General features: G+C 43.0%; 1 protein-coding gene across 1 annotated transcript in view; it reads left to right on the plus strand.

The window, feature by feature from the left end:
* The first annotated feature begins 70 nt into the window (after positions 1–70).
* SAXO1 (stabilizer of axonemal microtubules 1) overlaps positions 71–20,156 on the plus strand; it is a 64,497-nt gene continuing 44,411 nt past the window's right edge. Inside the window, exon 1 of the mRNA XM_050944251.1 lies at positions 71–3,264. Coding sequence (XP_050800208.1) covers positions 3,194–3,264 — 71 coding nt within the window. The 5' untranslated portion in view covers positions 71–3,193. The remainder of the gene's footprint in view (positions 3,265–20,156) is intronic.

Here is a 20,156-nt window from a genome sequence, read left to right on the forward strand (position 1 = left end):
AAATGGGACTTGATATCTAAACTGACTCTGCATTACTATGAAATAAAGAGAATTAGCAGTATATTTACTCTAGAAATCATAAACTGAGCTCCAGTCCAGCACCAGGCTGAGGACTTTGTAGAGTTGTCTTTATCATGGTTAAACAAAATATGTTTACAAAATATTTTTTGTATACAAAATATGTTTCAGTTAATTTCCATTTTAAATGGTCAAAATGATTGACACCAAATGGCCAGGATTTGCTGAGTAAAGTATTCTTGTAGAAGACAAGGAGGTGGAGCAAGTACAGTAAGGACTAGATAATCCTTTTGTCCTCAGGAGAAACAATTGGATATAAGGTTTTAATTATAAACATATTAGAAGGGTTGGATTGTTTAATCATGGAGACAAGTTGTTTTTTTCCTATCAAGCTGTGGCTGCCTCCCTTCATATAATTCTCCACTGCTATAAAAATGCTTATACAAGTATTTCTTTGCCCTTGTTTGTTTTTTTTTCAAAATCTGCATTCCATGCACTAGGAAAGATGGAATTTCTCTTCAGCAAACAATGCACGAGTGAAAAAATTAAGCCTTTTATACAAGTCTTTGACCTCTTAGGCCCTCTATGTGAATTTTGCATTGTGCCTTTGTGACGGCAAGTGATTTAGCAGTTCAGAAGGCGTTGGCCCTTTGCTAAGTAAAATGTCATCTTAGAAAAGTATATTTCCATGTTTTTTTTGCCATCAAATTTCTCCTACCAGATTAATTCACTAGTCCCACTTTTTACGTAGTGAATTCTGATGGCAGCTAAGTCTGAATGTGGAAGGCAGAGCAAGATTGCTTTCACTAGCTGAAGTTGTTACTCTGAAAAAAAAAATGTACGGTGTGGGCTTGTTTATCCTTAAAGATTTTTGATATCAGTATACATTGATCCAAACAGTCAGTCACTCATTCTGTAATCCACATTTACCTGCCACTGTTGATGCATGATTCTTGCTCACTCTTCAGTATTAAACATGTAACTACCATATTCAGTATACTGGTGCTTTGTGATATACTAGTGGGGTACAAGGTGAGGATATGGAAGAAAAAGATTAATGGTGCCGTACTAAAGTTGCTTTAATCTAAGAATCTGAAATATGATATGAAGTACCTTTTAAAACTGCATAACCCACTCTTCGTATAAGCTATGTGGTCCAAACTCTACGTGTTTGCTATATTGGCAATATTGTTAATGGAAGCAAAGTAACTGTTGTTCAGTAGTCGAAGCTATATTGCCTTCACATTAAACTAGTGTGACAAATCAAGATTAAAAAAGAACATAGCCTTCATGGAGGCCAGAATCTGTGCCCTGCAACAACTGAGCAGCAGGTGCTGCTGTCAAGGCCATTCAGAGTGCCATCAGCAGCAGGTGGATTGCAGAATAAGAATTTGAGCAGAGAAGGGAGAATTCAAATATACTTGCTTAATGTATTGACAAAAACAAATTTCCTAGTACCAGCACTGGTACTACATTGATAGTTGATCCAGTGCATTGACTGTTTGTTACATATTTAATACATTTAAATATAGGAAAGGTTTATTGTTAAACTACATTATGTGCAAATGCATTTTGCATGTTTACTACAGTGTATGTGTACTGCAGGCTACTGCCCCAGTCACAATATGGCAGTAATAGGTTGCAGTGACTTATTTGTAAGACAAAGCCATGGGATGTCTTTGCTGGTGGGGGAACCTTTCACGCCCGCCACAATGAAATCATTAGCGGTGGATGTCAGTTCATATTTTATTGATGCCTTTTTATTTAATCCCATACTTTAGGTTATAAATGCATAACTATTTTAACCACTTCTCATAAAATCAAATATTGTGTACTAATGATTTTACTTTTATGTACTTTAGCATTCTTCCACATCAAATGAGCTCTTGCATGCTTCAGTTGCACATACTACTGCCATGTATCCATCTCTTTGGGAAGAAACATATCTACTGTCTAAGAACCTAACACTATTCTTCTGTCCTGAATTGTTGGTGAAAGTATCCCAGTGTTTTTCTAACTCTTCTGAAGTTAGATGACTTCTTAAAACAAGATGTGCACTGCCTAACCTCCCACTCTGTTTCCTCTCTCAGAAATATAGCCTGGTGCAATGCCAGAGGAAGTGCAGGTAGAGTGTACTCAGGTTGAAACTGGGCCAGATCAGCTAGGGTTAATTGTGCTACCTCCTGTGCAAAATGCTATTGTTGGAAAGGTCACGGCTGCTTAAAGCCTTGAGTTCATCTTATCCAAAAGACAGCTCTTCCAGTACCACAGGGCTCCCTAATACAGGATTGAGGCAGTCATTCAAGACTGACACAGGGAAGAGCAGGCACTGGACCATTTTCTGTAGCTCCGGTCCCTTTATTCTACAGGCTGGGCTGTGTTCAAAATCATTTCTGAAGCAGTTTCAGATAATGCAGTTTTGCCAGCCTGTGTACAGCTTTAAACTAATTAAACTGCTCATGCCAAAGGCTATGCCTACCCTAGACTTTTCTCTTCAACTTCCCCACTCTGGAGGAGGAAATTTCATTCTTTCTGATCCAGCAGTCCCGCTCCACCAACTGTGGCAGTGCAGGTGGGCTAGTGCCTAGATGCCAGCATTTTAATGCTATCTAGAAGAACTGGTCCTTAAAAGATTAGTGGCAAGTCTATACGTGTGTGTGTCTCTTCCCTCATCCCCACCCCCCATAACATTTTAAAGTAGTGTAGACAAGGCCCACTGCCAATCCAGCCTCTTTCTGTCCATCCCAGGTGTCGGGGAGTAATTAATTACCTACACTGTAGGGACTATGCTGACAGCAGAGCTGAACGCTAAGGCTTGCCCTGGTGACCTCACAAAGGCTCCCTGGGTGACCAGGTGGTTGTAATCCCTGGGACCCCCACAGTGCTGTTGCGGGCTAGATGAGAAGCAAGAGATTGAGGAGAGAGAGGCTCGAGAGCAGAGGTGGCCGGGAAGCGGGCGTGTGGCTGCAGGGAAGCGGAAGAGCTGTACTATGCTGTTCACTTAGTACCGTTCTCACCTGCTGCAGCGAATCCGGCTTCCGGACGGGTCTAGCCCTGTCCCTAGGCACTTTCTCTGAAACAAGCCGTTGGAGGGGCTGCTATTAAAGCAGCTCTTAGTTCCAGAGCTGCTGCTGAGGGGGACAGACGACGGCTCTAGCTCTAGCCCATCGCAAGGATGTCTCCTCCTGTGACTCCGCCCAAGACCCTGCCCAGCAAGAAGTGCATCTGCCAGCTGTGCTCCTGCGGGTATGTAAGAGAGCTGGCCGGACTGGCAGCTTCAGGGCAGGACCCTGCTGTGCCGCCGCCATAGGAGCCCATGGGCATTTAGCCGCTCTTATCTAGGAGTATCAGAGGGGTAGCCGTGTTAGTCTGGATGTGTGAAAAGCAACAGAGTCCTGTGGCACCTTAAAGACTAACAGATGTATTGGAGCATGAGCTTTCGTGGGTGAATACCCACTTTGTCAGATGCATGTAATGGAAATTTCCAGAGGCAGGTATAAATATGCAGGCAAGAATCAGTCTGGGGACAATGAGGTTAGAGTAGTATCACCTCCCCCCCCCCCTGCAAATCATAGGTTTTCAGGCTGGATTTTGGTTAAATGTTAAATCCCTGTGGGCCTGGGGCACGTGTGACTACAACCACGGCCGGCTCTGGCTTTTTTGCCGCCCAAAGCAAAAAAACACCTGTGGATCGGCCGGAGCAGCAAATGGGAAAAACAAACAAACCTGTGAGCCGGCAGGAGCAGCGAAGTGGGCAGGGGGAAACAAAGCTGCGGGCCTGCCGGAGCAGCAAGGGGAAAAACAAACAAACCTGTGGGGTGGACAGAGTGTGGGTGCAGGGGGACTCCCGGCTCTGCAGATGTGCCCCGGGCAGCGGTGGGGAGAGTGAGAAGGGGGGTGGCCAGGGCTTCCTTCAGTGGGGCCCTCACCATGCCTCCTGCCAGGAGGGCTCTGCGCCGCTCCGGTGGACGGGCAGGGAAGGATGCGGACTGCCCTGCCGGGCTTGCTACAGACCTGGCACCGCTCCCAGCAGGGCACTCCCCTCCTCCACGCCGCCACACCCTACAGGGCGTCCAGAGTAGTGAACGAAAAAGGAAAAAGAACCTGCGGGGAGGGGGCAGAAGCAGCATAGCCCAAAAAAAAAAAAAAAAAGGATTGGCTGGAATGCCGCCTCTTGGAATCTGCCGCCCCAAGCACGAGCTTGCTCGGCTGATGCCTGGAGCCGGCCCTGTTTGCAACTGGTAGGTAGTGCCCCAGTTGCTAAGAGTTCACGAGGGGATGAGTAAAGGGAAGAGGGCGAGAGAGGAGTTTGAATGGATTTAAATAATTTCTAAAATAGTCTTATTAAAATAAACAGGGATGTAACTTTTGTGTGTTGTGTCCTCTGCGACTGTATCACTCCATCATTTGTAACTTGTTTTATATTTATTGTAAAAATCTTCATTCTAACTGTTTATTATTTATTTCTAAACTTTCTTGTAGATAACTGAAATGTGCCCCCAAGAGCACTTTAAACTTCTTGGCTAGAGCCATTCTGGGGGACTGGTATTATTGTTACAAGTCTTTGCTCTCCTGTAGTGAAAAACAATAGTGCTGCTAAATGTGCTTGTTCCACAGGGTATGCAGGGTGAGAACGTTAGAAATGGAGCAGATATCTAAAAATAACATTGTTCATTCCCAACTTTCTAAATCTCAGTTCTCCAGTGGCTGCTTGTTCACAGCAGTGGGCCAGAAATAACCAGATCTCCTTTTTCATAGGATCAATCTTCCCAAATCTGCGGAGGAAAGAATAAGATTATCAGTCAAAACACTCTTTCTGGCTGCAGCTCAGTTCCAATAGTCACCATAGATTTAAGACTATAAAACACATGCCTCAAGGCAAAGGAAAGCTCTGAATAATAAATGAGGGGAAATAAAAATACTATAGTTCATAAATTTATGTGAATGTTATCCTGAGATGATTCTATGTTCCAACTTGCTTGCGCTTGTTAGTGAAAAGAATTCTAACACACTTTTGTATTTCAGCTATGACAATAGATAACTTTTTGCAAAATTTCTATTGTTCCCGCTTATAGTCTGTCTAATCTGTCTGTCAACAATTTATATTATGGTTTTTTTTTAATTTAACATTTATATTGTAGTAGAAACTAAAAGGTCACAACCAGGTTGGGCCCCATTGTGCTAGGTCAGGGGTCGGCAACCTTTCAGAAGTGGTGTGCTGAGTCTTCATTTATTCACTCTGATTTAAGGTTTCACGTGCCAGTAATATATTTTAATGTTTTTAGAAGGTCTCTTTCTATAAGTCTATAACATATAACTAAACTGTTGTTGTTTATAAAGTAAATAAGGTTTTTAAAATGTTTAAGAAGCTTTGTTTAAAATTAAAACGCAGAGCCCCCCGAACCAGTGGCCAGGACCTGAGCCGTGTGAGTGCCATTGAAAATGAGCTTGCGTGCCGCCTTCGGCACCCGTGCCTTCGGTTCCCTACCCCTGTGCCAGGTGCTGTGCAAACATAAGAAATGACCATCTCTGTTCCCAAGAATATAAAATCTAATATAATTGTATTAATCTAATCTACCTGTCCAGGTACTTGTATCAAACTCATTGTAATGTATGAGCATCCCTGTGTTCATTCCTTTCATATTTCTAGCTCTACTTTTTATTTATTTATTTATTTATTTGTTTATATCTATGTTTTGGCTCTGTCTGGGAAATGTAACTGAGACTTCAAGCAGTGGTGTAGCTCTGACTGACATTGTACTTGGGTTGTGGTGATGGAGCTAAGTTTCAAGCTTTATGGACTGGATCCACCACGATGATGTGCATTTGTCCCCAACAGAGCAAATTTATCTTTAAGCATGTGAGTAATCTCATTGAAGTCAGTGGAACTACTCAAAAGCATGTGGGTGTTTTGCTGGACTGGGGCCTATTTTGGCAAAATCTGTGTCATGGTCTTTGGTACATTTTATCTTTTGATGGCAATGAGCTAAGAGTGTTGAACATCCAAAAATGTTTCCACCTGGGTTGTGAAGCTCAGGTATGCAGTTAAGGCTATGTATTTGGCTCTGAGGGTGAAATGGTTGTTCACTTCTTTTACTGCTTGCTGACTTGTGGAGTTGTCAGTGCTGAAGGCAGCTACTTGCCCACCTCTCAGTTTAATGAGGTGTGCAGCAATCTTGTTTTAGCTTAACTAATGTAAAGTGTTTTTATAATTATGCAAATTACTATTGGCATTTACCCAGTAATAAGCAATGTTCTCACTGAGGATTGCAGTGACTTGTGTCTCTAATGGCCAATACGAGTTTAAAAGTCAGTCTTGTATCTTTTTCAGAATTAAAATGGAACCTGAAACAATGCACTCTGCTCCTCTTGGGCAAAGACTGGCTCATGTTGTTTAACTGAACAATTAGAGAGGTGGAGTGGGTAAGCCCCCAAAATATTCTTGCCAAGATGTTGGCTGGTGGGCATAGATACAGTGTTGCACACGTCTTTGTGCATCTTACTCTGAAAATCAGACCTTTAGTGTCTAAAGCTATATCCCACTGCAGAACTATGTCACAGCCCAGATTTAGCATGCTGGTGTATAGAGGACCATTTTATTTACATCTCACAATATAGAGCTGGAAGGGACCCTGAAAGGTCAGTGAGTCCAACAGGACCAAGTACTGATTTTGCCCTAGATCCCTAAGTGGCCCACCTCAAGGATTGAACTCACACACTAGGCTTAGCAGGCCAATGCTCAAACCACTGAGCTATCCCCAAACATCAGAAAGCTGTTCTTATGTTCCCTCCTCCCCAAAGGGGATAAGCATTGTCACCAGAGGATGTTCCACAGTGCAGAGTATACATTGGTTTCAACTAACATTACTAAGCATTCACTTTCTCTAATATAACATCTGGTGTATGTAGCTAAACAGAATACATCTGTCTATAATTTTAAGCAGGACAGCAGAGATCAAAATTTGTGATGTTGCTGTAGAATAGTCTATTAAAAATGCTGCACTTTCAGTGCCAATATATTTTTCCCATGCTTTATTCTGTGTTTAAAAATAAATAGCCTACAGGATAACATGAGTGGGGCGAGGGTCCCAATTAGGGGCTTTTCCCATATGTCTTACCTGACTTTCAAACATACATTGGTCCATAAAAAAGTACCCTCAAAAAGTAAGAGGGTGAAACATCCCCACTCTCAGAATAGGAATACTTTCTGAGGGAGGGGATGGATTGGGGCTCGACTGGGGGATGATGATGAGGACCAGAGTAACCCCCAGGTGACTTGCAAAGCATCCCCTGATTGACAGAAACATCTAATAAGGGGGAATTGGACTGCAGGGAAATGGCCAAATCACTATGTGCCATTGATATCGGCCCCAGGTGGTTCTGTGCTATAGGCTGACCTGGTTATAACAAAGCCCCTGCTGCCTGGCAGTGGTGGCTCTGCTGCTGGAGGAGTCAGAGCTGCTATGTTAAAACCAGCCACAGCAGCAGGCTCCAAATGATAAAGGCATAGAAAGTTGCTGCTCTGAGCATGCCTGGATCAAGTCAGCGCTGCATGGGTCCCTGTAACTGATCTGGGTGTTGGAGGATGAGCATTCTCACAGGGAGCTGGTGCTGCAGACTGACAGAGCTGACCCATAGAGCAGAGGAGCTGGCAGCAAACATAGACACCGGTGGTCTTCTGGGTTGCTGCCTCCCGCTGAGAGGAGGAGTGAGGGGCTGCTTTTCTTCTTCCTGCAGATAGCAAGGGGTGAACCAACTCCTTTTCTTTCTGAGGAGATCTTTTGAGGAGATCTTCCTTTGTACTCCTCAGAGGAATGATGCCTGTCACTGCTCGCAGCCACAGAGACAGGAGCAGGCACCACCCTGGAGATTAAAGCCATTGTTGGGACACTTTTCATAGAGGGCTCTCAAAATTTAAAGTTTATTTTTGGGGGGAGAGGAGACAACATCACACCTGATCCCCTTGTACAGAGCAAAAACTAACCCAGAAAAAGCTAAAACTTCCTAAAAGCACTATACTAATCACTATGCTAAATACCTCACCTAAATCAGTAATTAACCATTTACAAAACTGTAATAAAATTTGCATTTGGGAAAAAAAGAGTGGACACTGCCACCTGGATCCACCTCCCAGCCAGGAGTGGTTGAAAGGAACTGAGAGGCAGTTGGTTGCTCTGTCCCCTTGCTACCCTCAAAGGGCTAAGAGCTCTGTGTCATCAGGGGAACAGGTGCTACCAATGGGCACTGCTGGCTGTTAGACCACTCTAGTCTCCGGTGGTGCATGCACACCAGAAGTGGAACACATGTAAACAAGTACTCAGAGCAAAAAAAGGTGGCTACTGTGTCCTTAAGAATGATTATAAGGAGAACACAAATATAGTTGTATTCTGGCTTCATTCCTCATTCAGAACTTCCATTAATGCCAGTGCGATTTGTGCATGCAGTTTGAGCGAAGTATATGGGCCTTAAGGAAAACAAGTTATACATACTTCTGCACTGTCTTGTTACAGTACTCTTCTGGACAGAGGGAAGATATGATTTTTCTTCAACCACCAGGGGGAGTCAGAAGGACATTTTTGAAGCTCTAAGACACTGTTTCTCAAACTTTTGTACTGATGACCCCTTTCACACAGCAAACTTATGAGTGTGACCCCCCCTTATAAATTAAAAACACTTTTTTTAATTTAACACTATTATAAAAGCTGGAGGTGAAGTGGGGTTGGGGTTGGAGGCTGACAGCTCGTGAGCCCCCATGTAATAACCTCATGACCCCGAGGGGTCATGACCCCCAGTTTGAGAACTCCTGCTCTAAGAAGTTATGTTCAATTTTGTTAGCACTTTCAGAGGGTAGGGAAGGAATCTCATTTGCTCTAGCTTTAGTATAATGAGTGAATTGCTGGGATGTTGATCCCATTTGGCTTCCCCACATTTTCTAAAAATTGTAATGATGCTCAGCACTCATCTAACATGTTGTATCTGGAATGCTCCCAAACATCTGCTAATTAATTATAAATAGTATTTATGAATGGTTTTAGATCTGGTGTATATCTTTTATTCCTTTAGGGGCAAACCCAGAGACCCCCCACGTCCCCCATGAGTTCATGAGAGCTGAACAAACGGTGGAATGGCACAGATTCTGTTGCCTGGAGCATGTGGGAAATGATGCTGGGGTTCTGTCAGGGTCTGTGTGCCATGGATCAGTGCTCCACGTTGGTTCTCTGTGCAGTACCACAGTGAGGAGGGGGGGTGCGGTGGGGTGGGGTGGGGGAGGGAGCATAGTCAGTGAGTTCACAGCTATGTGGATTGTGATGGGGCCCACAGCGAAACAGGGCAGGGAGTAGAGAAATACTGGGCTAGGGAGGCATCACTTCTCAATAATTGGAAGGCATGCTCTCTGTGGAGGAACAGTTTAAAAGAACACTGGTAGCCCAGGAGAAGGGAGGGATTAGCTCTATATGGCACAAAAAAGAAAGACTGATGCTGAGCGCTGTGCAGGGAATGGCAATGGCTTTGTGAAGGCTGCTCTAGCAGCAGGGACTTGGGTCCCCGCGCCATTCAGAGTTGAAGGCCCTGGGAGAGAGGGACTGACTGAACTGGATGCTAAGAAATGGAGGAGAGCCTACTAAGTCTGTGGCCATGCGCCAAATTGAGGCACTCCAGACTAGTAGGAAGGTGACCTAGGAGAAACATTATTTTGGGGTAGCTCAGTGACTGGGCTGGATGCTTTGAGAGACCCCTAAGACCCTGGGTCAGGGCCCAGTGGAGTGGGTGGGCCTGGGTGCCCCTACCTTGCTTTCTGCCATTGCCCCCAAGCTCCTTTAGTCCCTCAGAGCTTGGTTACTACAATCAGAGCACCAGGGGGTGAATGAGGCTGCAGCTGGGGTCCCCTTTGGATGCCTAGAGTGGCAGAAACTGTAAGGCCATGAGCTGACCAGTAGGCAAGCTGGCCACCAGACCTTCCTTCTACATGGATCCACTGGATCCCCTTGTAAGGAGAGCTTAGGGATGAGCTGCTGTGAAGCAGCCAGCTTGACGCACTGTGACCTGAATGAAAAGTTCTGTTTTCCTTCTCCCTTGAGTATCTTGTGCAAAAACTCTTTACGCCCATGGGAGCAACATTTGGCCCTTAATAATTACATTTGCCAGTTAGGGTGACCAGACAGCAAATGTGAAAAATCTGGACAGGGGGTGGGAGGGTAATAGGAGCCTGTAGAAGAAAGACCCAAAAATCAGGACTGTCCCTATAAAATCATGGACATCTGGTCACCCTATTGCCAGTAGAGTGAAGCCTTCTTATCTGGTCACTGAAAGGATGAACAAAACTCAATGGCGGTAATCTTCTAACAGGCTGGAGCAGAATTTTGTTTACTGCATCTGGGGATATGTTAAAGGTGTCTCATAAGGCTGGAGGTTGTCTAACAATGACCCTCTGCTTTCACTGAATACATTACAGGGAGAAAGGACCTAATTCATCTCTGGCCTAACCCTAATGTATTTTCACAGGGAGGAATTTGGCCAACAAAACTAACACTGCTTAACTATACATGACAGTAAGTGGGAATTCTTGACCTGTTGGCTTAAATCCAGTGCAGTATGATAGCGTCTGATGAACCCTCTCTCAGGCATCCTTGCCCTTGGGGTGGGATGGACTCAGTGGTATGATTGGATGTATTCTATCTACCACTGCCATGATTAAAGACCATCAAGCCCTGATGTCTGCATTTCAGTCTCCCACGGCGGCAAGCATTAGTATTCCTTCAGTGAAATGGATTTATTTCAAAAAGTATTTTAAATGTCTGCAAAGTATCATTTTGTAGGTCTTTTTTCATTTTAGAGGGGGAGTGAACGTGAGTAGATGATGGTCCTTCTGGGTATGTCTACACAGTAAATAAAAACCCATGGCTGGCCCATGCCAGCTGACTTGGGCTCACAGGCTCAAGCTAAGGGGCTGTTTAGGTGTTCGGGCTGCAGCTCTGAGACCTTCCCACCTCCTTATACAGCCCCTTAACTCCTACCCTATGAGCCCAGAATTGGAGAAACTTTCTCTTCTTCCCATCCCTACCCTACCCTGCAAAGAGGCCTGGATGTGAAGGATAGAAGAAAGGTCGTGAGCTCAGACCCTTTGCATGGCTGTATGTTCCCTGCCACTAAACCACCAATTCAGATGTTTCCATTCTTTGTTTATTTTATTTTCTAAGCTGGGAAGGAATCCTGAGCCATGGGATGGCTGTGTCAGTGTCATCTTCATGTTAATCGTTTGCTCTTGAAACTGCGTGCACCCAGTCTCAGTTGCCTTCTTCTATTAGGGAATTAACCTTTTTGTCCTTTTTTCCTTTTCTATTTTTTTTTTTTTTAAATCCTAGGAGGTGTATGTGTGCTTTGGTTAAGGGGTCCAATGGGATCTTTGTTTGCAGGCCTGAGTGCATTTTTGGCTTGATAGATAAACCGTGTCATAAAGCTAGAGACAATACTTGCCCTGAGGAGGCTGCCATTAGTTAGAGAGAGAATTGAACAACTCCAGGCTGGATGCTGAGGAGGGAAGAATGTGAAAGCTACAATGTCTGAAGAATTACTCTTGTATTTTGCATCAAAGCTAGGGACCAGTGTCATAAACAGATAGCTAAGGGTTAATGTTCTTTTACCTGTAAAGGGGTAACACCAGTAACCTGAAACACCTGACCAGAGGACCAATCAGAAAACAAGACTTTTTCAAATCTGGGTGGAGGGAAGTTTGTGTGTGAGTTCTTTGTCCTTTGTCTTGTGCCTGACCCTCTCGGCTATGAGAGTGATTTTTCTATCTCCAGCTTTCTAATCTTCTGTTTCCAAGTTGTAAGTACAAAGGTAGGAAGACCATAGGTTTATATTGTTTTCTTTTGTATTTACATGGGTGTAGTTGCTGGAATGTGTTAAATTGTATTCTTTTTGGATAAGGCTGTTTATTCATTTTTTTCTTTTAAGCAAATGACCCTGTATTTGTCACCTTAATACAGAGAGACCATTTTTTTTTGTATTTTTCTTTCTTCTTATAAAGCTTTCTTTTTTAGACCTGTTGGAGTTTTTCTTTAGTGGGAATTCCAGGGAATTAAGTCTGCAACTCACCAGGGAATTGGTGGGAGGAAGAAGTCAGGGGGAAAATCTCTTTGTGTTATATTTACTAAGCCTGACTTTGCATACCCTCTGGGTGAAGAGGGAAGTACTTGTGTTTCCAGGACTGGAAACGGGGAGGGTGGAGTCCCTCTGTTTAGATTCACAGAGCTTGCTTCTGTGTACCTCTCCAGGAACCCAGGGAGGGAACACCTGGAAGGGAGAAGGGGGGGAATGGTTTATTCCCCTTTGTTGTAAGACTCAAGGAATTTGGGTCTTTGGGGTCCCCAGGGAAGGTTTTTGGGGGGACCAGAGTGCCCCAAAACACTCTAATTTTTTGGGTGGTGGCAGCTTTACCAGGTCCAAGCTGGTAACTAAGCTTGAATGTTTTCATGCTAACCCCCATATTTTGGATGCTAAGGTCCAAATCTGGGAAAAATGTTATGACAACCAGATGCATATTTTCTGTCTTGGGTACAACACTGAACAATTAACATCTGCAGATATAGGGTGAATATGAAAAATGGTCAGTAAGTTTAGCATTTATGGTTTAAAAGATGAAGGGAGGTCACATGGGCAACTCATGCTGTGCAGGGAAGTGAGACAGCTCCAATGGGTCCTGTGTAAAGATCAAATCTGTGTGCGTTACAATGAGTAACTTGCCTCAGGTGGCTCCCCCTTTTGACTTAGGTTGGCATGGTGCTCATCAACACAGACCGCACATCAAGGAAGATGGGCATACGTAGGCTGCAATTGGAGTTGGGCCAGTGCCATAGAGCATGGGGAGAAGGTGTGATCAGAGGCTGGTTCAGCATGAAAGGCCTAGGAGTACAGGCTCAGGAAGGAGTGTGGGGGGGAGGAAAAAGGGGGGAATAGGTTGATTCATCTGCATGTAGTATATCACTTGGGTGGAGTTGCCATGGGTTCCAGCTGTGCTGTGTGTGGTCTGGTGTGAGTTCTGCCTACCCAGCTGCAGTGCTTGTGTAAGTGCAGCTAGGATAACTGGGGACTCTGCCTGGCACTGGCTGACACCTTGTTTTAAGAGTGCTGCTGCCTGCACTGCTTCCGTATGATCTGAAAGCCCCTTATGTACTGCAGCTCACTTGGCCATGTGCTTTCGTGATCACCTGGATGCTGTCCTCCTCCCTATGCCCTTTCCCCAGTTGCTCGTAAACTGCTCTACAATCCAAGTAGCCGCAAATGTCAGTGGCTGACAGCATTTAGGAGTGATCTGGTTGCCTTGAGCCGGGGTTCATAACCTTGACGCCCCAGTCTGTGGGAAGCTGTTTAGCTGTCTGTGTCTGGAGCAATGTGTGTGGCCTCACAGCTGGGGAACTCCCTGTAATTGGCACAGAGCAGAGACACACACGCATCACCCACAGTTAGTACATCTGTGTCTTTTTATTTTGGGTATATTAAACTTCCGCATAGCATTTCACATCTGGTGGTACTTTTCCATGGTACTGACAGTGGTTTCTGATCATTTATACGCAGTCACACCAGCCGTCAATCTGGTTCATGATTGCCTTAATCACTGATTTACCTACCATCTGGCTAGTCAACCATCCCATCCAGCTGCACACATTTCAGCAGTTAACATTACAGATGTCATGCCATGATAGCTGCGAGAAGCTGGGTTTGGGTTACATGTACAATGCTGCACACAGCCAGTGGAACCATAACACTATTGTGCAAATGATTTGTGTTTGCAGCAAGATGCTTATTGTGTGCAACACAACATTGCCTAGCCAATAGGCAATATTTATTTTATTTATAATTAAGCACTTACAAAGTGTTTGATTCTGTACAAGAGGCAAATAGACACAACTCTTGTCCTAAACATCTTGTAATCAAAAATGTAGACAAAGATCTAACAAACAAGCTCCCCTACACAACAACAACAAAAACAACCCATGGCAAACAAAACAAACAAGCATGCACACACCAAAAGAAACCCCACTGGGTGACCCAGAGGATGGATGTATTTTTAAAAAGTGAAATCAGGATGGTCTAGTGTTTGTGGGTCTCATGGAAAAGATTTGAATAAAGAGAGGGAGGATACTTGGCACCCTGGACGAGAGAGGTTGTTTCAGACATAAGGGATGGCACGAAGAGGCGACTGAGAGAAAGAAACAAAGGAAGAGATGGGAGTGGCATCACTGTTGAAGTGGGTGACGTAGGACATAAGAGACAAGAGCATAGATGTATGCAGGAGCAATGCTGTGCAGAACATAGCCTTCAATGTGACAAGGCACATAAGGGACAACTTACCTGTACTTTGACATGGCCTGGACCAGGATGTGCTGTAGCACTTACACCTTTATGGAGACACTTTCCACATTTTTCCCCCTACCGCTCTCTTATGTTATGCACAACTACGTTTAGGATCTAGGAGCTTGTGGTAATGGAAAGAATGCAAAGAACTCTTGGCAGTAACACATCAAGGAGTCTTGCTCTGATTAGCAGTATTGGGTGCTGTAGAATTCAGGTGAGGGCATATTCAATTTGTAGATCATGTATGCAGTCGGCTACATTTCGAATAAAGGAAAACCAAATAGGATCCCAATACCAATACCCATAGCCTTACGCAAAAGCTGCATTGCCTTCAGTTCAGGTATGTAATTCATTCTTGTCAGAGGCTAGACTGCAGGAAAAAAAGGTGGTACTTTTCCAAACTTTGTCCACAAAATAAGCTCCACCCATTTAAATTGTCAAAACAAGACTCCATTCATAGTAGATCCTGCAGATGTTTAAAACATGATTGTGCAGCTCTCTGAGCTCAGCTGGACTCTTTTGCGCCCTTGTGGTGGGGCTTGTATAGGCCCAGGGCATTGCTAGGCTCCTTGGGCTTAGCTCTTGCTTGATTGGTGAAAAAATTAATTAATGGTGGGTGTATTGTTCCATGCCCTCTGCAGATTCACATAGACCTCTCTGCATTGGGTACACTGCCTACACAGTTTTGAGATTTTCTTCACAAACAGCTTCTTCCTGTCTTTAAAAGTTGAGATTCTGAAGAATAAGATAGTAGCTTCAGAGAAGTGCTAGCAAGATGTATTGGCATACGCTGGCTGTTACTCAGTTGTTGTGTTTTTTCAAATTATATTGTAGCCAAAATTGTTGTTAGTGGGTGCTCGGCCCCTCTGAGTATCAGGCCTTTTACACCTCTACTTCGATATAACGTGACCCGATACAACACGAATTCAGGTATAACACGGTAAAGCAGTGCTCCGAGGGGGTGGGGCTGTGCACTCGGGTGGATCAAAGCAAGTTTGATATAACGCAGTTTCACATAACGCAGTAAGATTTTTTGGCTCCCGAGGACAGCATTCTATTGGGGTAGAGGTGTATTTAGATCTCTAGTAAGAATTTAGGAATCTAAATTCAGGCTTCCTTTTCCTTTTGGAAAATCTTGGCCTATAATGTTATGATGGCAATTTGGTACTTAATTCAGTTGTTGCAGTTAGTGAAGCATGAACAATCAAAGCCAGTCAGATAACACTGTATATTTTGGTCAGCCTAGCTTTGCATATATAGGCATCTATAATAAAAAACACCTATTTTTTAACAAGCTGCATGTCACCACTCTGTCACTTACAAGAGAATTCTTCTTCCAGTGCTGAATACCGAGTCCAAAAATATTGCTAATAATTCTTCTCCTGACATTCTCTTATACCAACCCCAGACATTCAGTGCAGTGATACATCGCCAGACAGTAATGCTAGGATGCTGAATGATTTCATTCCCCTGTGAAAGGGGAACTTTCCAGATTACGCTTGCCAGTTGTTTCTCTCTCCTCTAGCAGACCTTGCCAGCTGGAGTGTGCAGTTTTTAACATTTATTTTTAGATTTTTCTTGAGCCTTGCATGGAGTATTTACTCTCTTTTGCAGTGAGAGCTGGTATAGGACAGGGGCACTGGAATGGTGGGGAAGGACCAGGGGCCATGACCCCATCACTTTTTACCTGCCTTAAGGGTGAGGAGACAGAGAGGAATGAACAGGGGAAGAGGCAGAGTGGGACCAAGTTCTGGCAACCAGTGCCCCCACCATACACACTTCTAGGGAGCTTCCAGTGCTCTTGCGATGGGAACCACGAGGCTGAGAAACCTGCTTAAAGTTTAGATAAGCATCTCACTGTTCAGACCCGTCACCAAACTTTTTCTGAATTGGGATAAGTTGACATTTCAAAACTTATTGAGCAACAGAAATTCTGACTTTTTCCCCCCTGAAACATTAAAATAATCCTTTTACAAATGTTTTTATGTCAAAACATTGTAATTATATGTGTGTATATATAATACATAAACATTGAATTCAAAGTTAATTTTTAAACACTATCATTTTGGTTCAGCTTCTAAACTCAGAACAAAATGAAACAAGCAAGTTGAAAGAAAGTTGAAATCTTGCTGAAATTGACACATTCCACAAAACATTTCAGACAGTATTTTCCAACAGAAAACTGTTCTGTTGAAAATTTTTTGAACAGCTTTAGTTATAATAGGGCTTGGGAATCAGCTGTCTGACAGTTAACTGCTCTGAGATGCTTTTAGAGGCAGTTTTCAGGAGCTGTAGGTACTGGTATAGCTGTTCTGAGGCTGCTTAAGTCAGTTAGGAGTTTATGGCCCTCAATTCATTCTCCAGTTCCTTCCTTGGATCTTATCTTTCTCTTTGATAAAGTCTGTGTTTGAATTTTTTCAGGAGATATCAAAATATTGTATTTCCTGTTCCTTGAGGTACCATAATATTCTTGACAGCCATGTGCTGTCACTTACGAAAACCTCAGCTACAATGAGGGGATCATTGAGGGGGCACACCTAATCCTTCACTACATGACCTGCCAAAAGTGCCGTGGCAGACAGTTCTTCATGTTGTACCTTTGGTACTGTTTGAGATTTAATTGACATTAATCGGTAATGTCTTCACTGTGGTCTGTAACAGCAACATGTATTTTAGCTTAAGTGTCTCATAGATAGTAGCCCTCATACAACTTACTTTTTGATCAATGAATTAAGTTCTAATTAGGTAATATTTGTAAAGTATCCTGAGATCCTTAGACAAAAGGTCCTAAATGATTTCAAATTATTATTATTATTCTTTATTTGGTGTTCTGTTTGGAAATTTTAAGTATCTAAACTGATGCAGGACAGCAAATTTCTCATCCTCATTTCTTATCTTCTCTCCTACTTCCACTGAGACAGAGAGCACTCATTTGGTTGGTTCTGCAGATGAGTAGCTGTTTGTTGGAGTTAGGTTTCACATGCACAAGTCAATTCTTGTCTCCCCTTGTAGAAGGGAATAATCTCTCTCAGATTTCTAGCATCCCTGTGTATTCATTGTCTAGTAAGGAGGAACTATATCCAACTGTCTAGACTAACACAAAGAATGTAAAAGAAACAAGATTTCCTAGCTGGGAAAGTGAAATAATGGACCAGATCCTCAGCTGTTGCAAATCAACAGAAACTCTACTGAAATCAGTGGAACACCATTTTTCACCAGTTGAAGATTTGGTCTGATTAATTTATACTTTAATTTTCTTAGCTTTGAGTAAAGATAGAATTGAAGAATCCACAGTAAATGGCAGAATATACTTTTGAAAAGTAGCTGGGCTGACTGATTTGGCTAATTGAGTACAGTAACTGGTACCTTTTTTAATTGAATCAGGTTTATAACTCTGAGCATTTCCACCCACGTTACTTAATTATGACCTCATTAAAGATATTGTATACAATGGGAAAACGAGAGCTATGAAAGGAGTCACAACTTCCCTGAAAAATCACTAAAAGGAGATAATCATGCCTGGTTTGTGTCTCATGAGGTCTCTTCTACAGCACCTCATATACTGCTTGGATACTGTAAAGTATGACACAATGAATAGCGAGTAGGCCTATCTAGCTTGATCAAGCCTCTAGACTATGGTTCAGTCACCATAAAAACTCAAAGTTGTTTTTAGCATTGTAACTGTGTTGGTCCCAGGATACGAGACAGACAAGGTAAGTGAGGCACTATCAGTTATTGGACCAACTTTTGTTCCACCAACTGATGCTGATCCAATAAACTATATTATCTCACCCACCTTGTGTGTCTCATAAAGTTTCATGCATTCTTTAGCATCCTGACTTTTTCTAACCAGAAGATGGCAGCATTCTACTAACCAACCATGTGCTGTAACTCCAGCCAGCGACTTTGTGTCATGCCTGTGTTATCCTTTGGCATATAAGAGAAGGAACAAATAATTCTAATCAGGCATATTTCTGTCACATAGTGTTGTTGTGTGATGGATGGATATGGTGTTAAATAGGTTGAACTGAATAGCTTGTCACAGCTCAACAGTTCACAGCAAGAAAGAGGAAATTGCAAAGACTCAGGTTTCAAAGAGTTCAGTAGGTTTAGAGATTTATAAATCTCTCTGCATCACATAGCTTTAAATGGCACAGACGTTTAAACATAGACTTACTCAATTCAGACGCAAAAATGTGCCTTGTGCAAACTGATAGAGGGACTGCTATTTACTATATGTATGTAGAGTGACTAGCACAATGGGGTCCTCACATAGTAAAGGTCTCTAGGCACTTCACAAGACAATAAAGAAATAATATAAACAGATTCAAATGGTTTATTAGGCTCTTTGTGGCAATCCTTAGACTGATTGATTGGTATTAAAAGGGGGGTGAATTAAAATTCTTCTAAGACATATTTAATAGATGTCTGAAGTCCAGACGGGACCATTGGATCATCTATTCTGGCCTCCTGGCGACAGGCTGTAGAATTTCACCCAATAATTTCTGTATCAAGCCTAGAACTTTTGGTTAAGCTAGAAAGTCTTTTAAACTCTTGCTTGAATGACCCCAAATGATGGGGAATCCACCACATCCCTTGATATTTTGTTCCAGTGGTTAGTTACCCTTGCTGGTAAAAATGTGTGCCAATTTCCACTTTGATTTTTGTCTAGCTTCAACTTCCAGTCACTGCATCTCAGACCTGTGTCTGTTAAATTAAAGAGCCCTCTGCTATTAGAAATCTCCGTGGGTTACTCATAGACTGTGATCAAATACCCTCCCTAACCTTCTCATAACCATTTCCTGTTGGCAATTTTGGAACCTTAGTAACTTTTCAAATTACCTCGAGGGGGAGCGTTTCTAAAGCACTAAGGGATTTAGGCACCTAAGCCCCACTGACTTTCAATTGGATGTGTTCCTAAAACACTTAAATTGCTTTAGAAAATCTCCCCTTTAGCCTGTATATCTATGAACATCAAAGGCAGACATAGGCCTATTCAGCCACACATTCGTCCTTTTCATGTCATATGAACCCACCCGATGTGCTAGGCAGAACAGCATGCATAGTCTGCTGTCCATACTCCCATCTGATTGGTGCCACTGGGCCTCAACAAAGCCAAAATTCTCTAAGGGCCTGATCCAAAGCCTTTTGCAGTAATAGAAAGACTCCCTTTGATTTCAATAGGCTCTGGATCAAGCCCTAAGTGTCACTGTCATAAACAGATAGCTAAGGGTTAATGTCTCTTTCACCTGAAAAAAAAGTAACCTGAAGCACCTGACCAGAGGACCAATCAGGAAACAGGATTTTTTTCAACTCTGGGTGGAGTGAAGTTTGTATCTGAGTTCTTTGTCTTCTGCCTGAATCTCTCTCAGCTAGAGAAGGATTTTTCTATTTCCTGCTTTCTAATTTTCTGTTTCCAAGTTGTGAGTACAAAGTTGGTTTTTTGTTTTGTATTTACATGTCTATAGTTGCTGGAGTGCTTTAAATTGTATTCTTTCGAATAAGGCTGTTTATTCATATTTCTTTTAAGCAATTGACCCTGTATTTGTCACCTTAATACAGAGAGACCATTTGTATGTATTTTTCTTTCTTTTTTATATAAAGCTTTCTTTTAAGACCTGTTGGAGTTTTTCTTTAGTGAGGAACTCCAGGGAATTGGGTCTGCAGCTCACCAGGGAATTGGTGGGAGGAAGAATTCAGGGGAAAACCTGTGTGTGTTAGATGTACTAGCCTGACTTTGCATTCACTCTGGGTGAGGGGGGAAGAGAGATTGACTCTCG

The sequence above is a fragment of the Gopherus flavomarginatus genome, chromosome 3 (genome assembly GCF_025201925.1).
Source record: "Gopherus flavomarginatus isolate rGopFla2 chromosome 3, rGopFla2.mat.asm, whole genome shotgun sequence".
Classification (NCBI taxonomy): domain Eukaryota; kingdom Metazoa; phylum Chordata; order Testudines; family Testudinidae; genus Gopherus; species Gopherus flavomarginatus.